The sequence below is a fragment of the Chinchilla lanigera genome, unplaced genomic scaffold, assembly GCF_000276665.1.
Source record: "Chinchilla lanigera isolate Chin_1 unplaced genomic scaffold, ChiLan1.0 scaffold00063, whole genome shotgun sequence".
Classification (NCBI taxonomy): Eukaryota; Metazoa; Chordata; class Mammalia; order Rodentia; family Chinchillidae; genus Chinchilla; species Chinchilla lanigera.
The window spans coordinates 13,462,225-13,468,854 of record NW_004955464.1 but is presented as its reverse complement, the minus strand read 5'-3'; the positions used below and the strand labels follow the sequence as shown (position 1 = coordinate 13,468,854).

General features: G+C 47.6%; 1 protein-coding gene across 5 annotated transcripts in view; it reads left to right on the top strand.

Moving 5' to 3' along the window:
* Positions 1 to 6,630, top strand: part of Kif2c (kinesin family member 2C) — a 21,811-nt gene that overhangs the window by 6,593 nt on the left and 8,588 nt on the right. For 3 of the 5 annotated variants that reach the window (XM_005398744.2, XM_005398743.2, XM_005398746.2), the window contains 6 exons: positions 1,840 to 1,962; positions 3,603 to 3,725; positions 4,308 to 4,408; positions 4,930 to 5,025; positions 5,701 to 5,755; positions 5,845 to 6,007. In XM_005398744.2, coding sequence (XP_005398801.1) covers positions 1,840 to 1,962; positions 3,603 to 3,725; positions 4,308 to 4,408; positions 4,930 to 5,025; positions 5,701 to 5,755; positions 5,845 to 6,007 — 661 coding nt within the window. The remainder of the gene's footprint in view (positions 1 to 1,839; positions 1,963 to 3,602; positions 3,726 to 4,307; positions 4,409 to 4,929; positions 5,026 to 5,700; positions 5,756 to 5,844; positions 6,008 to 6,630) is intronic. The other 2 variants (XM_013521632.1, XM_013521631.1) reach the window with 1 other exon arrangement.

Sequence of the window (6,630 nt, the reverse complement as noted above, 5' to 3'; positions counted from 1 at the left end):
CAAGTGCTGGGATTAGATGCGTGTGCCACCGTGTCTGGCCATTCGTTCATTCATTCATTCATTCATTTTAGGTGTTCTTGAGACACTGTCTTGCTGTATAGTGCAGGCTGGCCTTGAGCTCTCTATGTAGCCCAAGCCTCAAATTTATGACATTTCTGTGTCTGCTGTGAAGTGCTGGGATTACAGGCATGAGCTACCATGCTCGACTAAATCATTTGTGATACAGGAAAATTGCAGTAGTTACTGCTACTTATAAAGGAAATGGATGACTGATATTCCTTAACTTACAATGGGTTATGTCCTGATAAACCAGCTGTAAGTTAAATACCCATAATCACTGGGGATGATGATGCAAACCTGTAATCCCAGTACTTGGGGATGAGGCAGGAAGATCACCATGAGTTCAAGGCCAGCCAAAACTACGTAGTAAGACCCTATTTCAACCCACAAAAGCCAGGTGTAGTGGCATACACTTGTAATCCAACACTCAAAAGGCTGAGACAAGAGGATTGCTTAAGTTTTGTTTGTTTTGTTTTTGTTTTTGTTTTTTTTTCTTTTTGTCTTTTTGAGACAGGGTCTCCCTATGCAGTTCAGGCTGGCCTCGAGCTCACTTTGTAGCCCAGGCTGGCCTTGAACTCACAACAATCCTCCTGCTTCAGCCTCCCGAGTGCTAGAATTATAGACGTGCGCCACCATGCCCGGCGATTGCTTCAAGTAGAGCAGCCAGGTGTACATAATTAGTTCAAGGCCAGCCTGAACTACATTGCAAGACCCTGTCTCAAAAAGACCGGAAAAAAAAGAACAAGAATTGTACTTTCAAGCCCAGCTTGGACAATCTAATAACTTAGCAATATTCTATCTCAAAATTTTAAAAAATATAAAGAGCTGGGGATATAGTTCAATGTGAAAGCCCTGGGTTCAATCCCCAGTATTGCTAGCTCAGAAAAAGATTTGTTTTTTGAGACAGGGTTTACCGTAGTTCAGACTGGCCTTGAGTTCACTATTGTAATCCAGACTGGCCTTGAATTCACTATTATAACCCAGATTGGCCTTGAATTCACTATTATAACCCAGATTGGCCTTAAATTCTTGGCAATCCTCCTGCCTCAGCCTCCCATGTGCAGAGATTATAGGTGTACACCCCCGCTTATGGCTATAACTTAGTTTCTAATGAATGTGCATTGCTTTCATACCATGATAAAGTTAAAAACTCATAAGTCAGGGCTAGGGCTATAGCTCAGCGGCACAAGCACCTGCCTAGCAAGCATAAGGTCCTGGATTTCCAGTACCAAAAACATAGCAAAACAAAACAAAAAAACCCTTATAAGTCAAAGCACTGTAGGTCAAGGTAGTACTATGGCAGATATGGCTGCTCTTAAGGTCAGTGATACTTGTTCTCAAGGACTTGGAATAGGTCTGTCTCCACAGAAATGATTTCAAATTTGCAGTAGGTCTCTCTATTTACTTTTCTTTCTTTTTTTTTTTCCCCCCAAGGTACAAGGGATCGAACTCACGACCTTGCGCTTGCCGGGCAGGCACTATGCCGCTGAGCTAAACCTCCAGCCCCTTCCCTCTATTTACTTGAGACAAGCAGGCTTGTGGGAGATAGCTTTACCCTAGAAACTCCTGGGTTTATTGGAATACGCACAAATAATTTTTGAGGTCACTGGTATTTGGTCTTAGTTTCTTCCCTTGGGTAGAAGGGATGGGAAGTTGTTGGGCTTCTCTGTAGTGGAAAAGATTCTGCTACCTTGTGCAGAACCTTGTAGATTTGTCCCTCCTGCCCTGCGCCTGCCCCATACAGCTCTCGCTGACTGGCTGCTGCCCTCGGTTCTGCAGGTCTCCGAAGCCGCTCTACGCGCATGCTCGCTATCCCAGAGGCACGAGCCCCCGCTCAGGAGAATGATATGGAGATAGAGCTGCCCGCGTCTACCAACTCTCGAAAGCAGTTTCCAGCTGCTGGTGAGTAGCGAGGGTCCGCTTCCTATTTGAGGCCCTGTGCCTGTACCCAGATACCCTGGGATACCTCCAGTCCTTGGGCCCGATACTGTGCTCACTGCCCCACTAACACTGCCTTTGTCTGGAAATCATCTCATTGTACTGTTTTAAAACTCAATTCAAGGGCCAAGGATATAGCTTACTGGCACAGTGCCTGCCTGGCAAGCGCAAGTTGGTAAGTTCAATTCCTGGCACCAAAAAAACAAAAACAAACAAACAAACAAAAAAACTCAATTGAAGCTGGGAGAGGTGGTGCAGGCCTGTAATCCCAGCACTCTGGGGGCTGAGGCAGGAGGGTCATTGCAAGTTCAAGACCAGATTGGGCTACAAAGTGAGTTCAAGGCCATCCTGAACTGCATAGTGAGACCCTCTCTCAAAAAGACTAAAAAAAAAAAAAAAAAAAAAACAAAAGAAAAACCCTCAATTGAGCCAGGCGTGGTGGCCCATGCCCGCAATACCAGCAGTCTGGGAGGCTTCTGAGTCAAGCCAGGGTAATTTAGCAAGACCCTGTCTTAAAATAAAAAAACTGAAAGAGCTGGGGATACTGCTTAGTGGTAGAGAACTTGTATAACCGTGTGGAAGGCTTTAGGTTTGATCTCCAGTACTGCAACAGAAACCAAAAAAACTTAGCTGCAGCACTGTACTGTACACACACAGGCACACGTACGCAGGTAATGCACATACCCTTGAATTTGTACATAGTTTAGTTTAGTTTTTACAAAAACACACTCGTAACACCTGGATAAGAGTATCACCTGCACCCTAAAAGTGCCCTTCACACAGGCTTCAGCTCTAAACACCAGTAGCAGCAGCAATCCCATCCCTCCTGAGGAGGCTTCTACAGTCCTTTTAATAGCATAAATTCTTTTTTTTGGGGGGTGTCTTTTTGAGAGGGTCTCGCTATACAGTTCAGGCTGCCTTGAACTCACTTTGTAGCCCAGGTTGACCTCAAACTCACAGTGATCCTCCTGCCTCAGCCTCCTGAGTGCTGAGATTATAGGCATGCGCCACCACATTCAATTTAAAATCATTTAAAAAATCTGCCAGGCATGGTGGCACACACATGTAATCCCAGCACTTGGGAGACTGAAGCAGGAGTATTACTGCAAGTTTGAGGCCAGCCTGGGCTACAAAGTGAGTTCAAGGCCAGCCTAAACTATCTAGCAAGACCCTGCCTCAAAACAAACAAAATAAATAAAAATAATTTTAATCGAAGTATTTATCAACCTTTAATAGATAATGTAAAGTATCCAGGTGTGGCACATGTGTGTAATCCCGGCACTGGGGAGAAGTCAGAAAGGCCTGGGTAGAAAGGCCTGGCCCAAGAACCCATGCTTATGTGCTAAGCAATTCACGCACTCTTTAAGATACTGTTTTTTGCATTTTTTTGTTTAAGGTTTTCAGGGGGGAGAAAAAATGGTATTTTGACCCCAGGAGCCTAGCCTTGCAGAGAGGGAGGCTGGATTCCAAGTGTAAGCTGAAGTACTGGAGACCACATCTGTTCACACTGCAGGAGCTTGAGTCCTTGCTCTGGGGCCGGCAGTTGGGCCTCTTGAGGAAGCTGTGGTGTGCCTGCCCCGCCAGTGACTCTTGTTCCCCCACAGCTCGGCCCTTTAGGCCCTCCTGCCCCGCAGTGCCTGAAATACCACTGACGATGAGCATCGAGGAGGTGGAAGCGCACGGCCACTCCACCCGAGGCAGCTCCTCTGCACACCCTGTGAGCTCAGGTAGACATGCCGCCTGCTGCCCTGCTCCCAGTGCAGGACGACTAACATCTGTCCTAAACCTGGCCTGCCTGGGCATCTGAGTTCAAATCCTTTATCACCTCAAGGGCATGTTTTCTTGTGGCCAGGGACTCAGTCTTTCACAAGATTGAGAGAAGCCCTCTGAAGTATTTGAGGTGTTATCACAGCCAGGGTTTCAGCCAACACCTGAAGAGCAGCCCACAGTGAGTTGAGACCAAGCAAGACTGTTTGAGCTTTTTTGACTGCTGAGAAAATAGCCACAGAAATATAGTTTGGATCAGAACTGAAGTACTGCTGGGTGTGGTGGCACATACCTGTGATCCCAGCACACCAGCACTTGGGAGGCTAAGGCGGGAAAATTGCCACAAGTTTGAGTCCAGCCTGAACTAGGCAAATTGTTACTTCACGGATGTACAGTAGTCACACCTGTTGACTCTTGTGTACAGCCACGCAAAGGCAAGGATCTAGTGAAGGCCTATTCCCTGGAAAGGCCCAGGATTCAGCAAAACATCCAGACAGCCAGCTGACATGGCAGATAAAAGAGTCGGCTTCCTTTTTCCCCAGTTCGGAGGAAATCATGTATCGTGAGAGAAATGGAAAAGATGAAGAACAAACGGGAAGAGAAGAAGGCCCAGAATTCTGAAATGAGAATAAAGCGAGCCCAGGTACCTTGGGAGCCTTGGCAAGGGCTTTAGGACAGGCATCCTTCACTGGAGCCTGATGGGCAGCGGGATACAGTCAGGACCCAGCATTTCTAAGGCTCCAGTTCCAATATCTAGCGGTTCATCTCAGGATTTAGAGAACATGTAGACAATTCAGAAATGTATCTGAATGTCCTCAGATGAGCAATACTTGATACCAGCTGTCCGTGGCGAGCTGCCACAGTACGCATGCTGTGGTGCTGGCTGAGCCGTCACCTCTTCTCCCTCCCTGCCACTGGCTACCAGTGCTGCAGGGACACCCTGCTGCGGCACCTCCCAAGATGCAGAAGGAGGATCCTTGTCCCACCTGCTGGGGTGGTGTGGTGCATCCTGGGCTCCCCTGCGGCTCTCTGCTGCCCAGGGATTTGTACTTGGTTTCTCAGCCTTGAGCCAGCACGGGGCAGAGCTGGAGTCGCTGCCCGTTGGCACTAAGTCTGGGAGCATGTACATCTTGACAGTCTGTCATTTTTTCTTGTCTCAAACAGGAATATGATAACAGCTTTCCAAACTGGGAGTTTGCCCGGATGATTAAAGAATTTCGGGCTACTCTAGACTGTCGTCCACTTACTATGACTGATCCTGTAAGTAGATTGAAATGACATGTATTCTCTTTCCTGAGTAGGTACAGAACTGAGGGGCAGAGAACTTGTCTTTTACAAGCATGCGGGAATCTCTCACGCTAGAGGTGTGCCCTTTTTTCCCCTGTGTGTGTATGTGTGTAAGGATTGAACTTGGGATCTCTCATAAACTAAGTATTACCACTACTAAGTCACACCCCCAGCCACTTACACGCTACCTTTTAATTTTTTTGTTTTTCTGAGGCACAGTCTTTCTGTATAATCCACCCTGGGCTAGAACTCATCCTCCTGCCTCAGCCTCCCAAGGGCTGGGATTAGAGCATGTGTCAGCATCCCCAGCAGCACCCTCCGCTCCTTTTTTTGTTGTTGTTTTTTTCCAGTATGGGGAATGGAACTCACAACCTTGCGCTTGCCAGGCAGGTGCTGTGCCACTGAGCTAAACCCCCAGCTCCTTCCACTCCTTTTTTAACATATCCTTTGGTGGGCTGGAGCTAGTGAGGTCGAGGTGAGAGTTCTGACCTTTACAAACTGCCCTACCCCTACTATGATGGGTTGGCTGGGCCCTTGGTAATAGTTGTGAAATTAATGCTGAAACCTCTTGTGAACACCAGAGTGAGGAAGCGGGGGTCTGCAGTGCTCTGCCCCTTTTCCCTATTGTCCCTTCTCGTACTCTCGCAGGTAGAAGAGCACAGGATCTGTGTCTGTGTTAGGAAACGGCCACTAAATAAACACGGTAAGCTGCTGAGTCAGGACCGGGCTTCAGGCTGGGGCTACGCTGTGCTCAGAGAGTGGAGTGGCCTCTGCAATACTCTCTTCCTGCAGAATTGACCAGAAAAGAAATTGATGTGATTTCCATTCCAAACAAGTGTCTCCTCTTGGTGCATGAACCCAAATTAAAAGTGGACTTAACAAAGTATCTGGAGAACCAGACCTTCTATTTTGATTTTGCATTTGATGAAACAGCTTCAAATGACGTTGTCTACAGGTTAGTCCTCTGCATCTCTTTTTCCTCCTCCTGCCCCTCCCTCTTTGGTGTGGGGTTGGATTCAAACCCGTTCCTGACCTCCTGTCTTCTTTGGGTCGGATCTGGCTCCCAGAACCAGCAAGGTCCCCACTACATGGCTCCTCCCCGTCAGCATCCTGGCAGCCCGAGTGGATCATGAGTGAGGCATCGCCTGTGACTCAGGGCAGTGGGCTGGCTCTAGGGGTCCTCCCAGGGCGGATGCAGCCACCCCGTTATTCACTGTGATTAGCAAACTCAGGTGACTCTAGATCTGCTCTGAACAGTGTGCACCCAGTAGCCTCACTTAAATCTAAGGCTTAAATAAAATTAAACATTCCGTTCCTTAGTTACACGGGCCACATTTCATGTAATAAGCAGCTGCATGTGGCCGAGGCTGCACTTGGACAGAGAGTTCTGTTGGACAGCTCTGCTGTGGAGCAGAGGTGGCACACTGGCTCCCAGGCGGAATCTGGCTCATGACCCCTTTGTGTAAGTCCCTCAAACCAAGCATGCTTTTATGTTTTTAAAGCGTTTTTCAAAGAGGGAGAAAGAAAAAAGTGTGACAGACTGCATAACCCACAAAGCATAATATATATGTGTGTGTG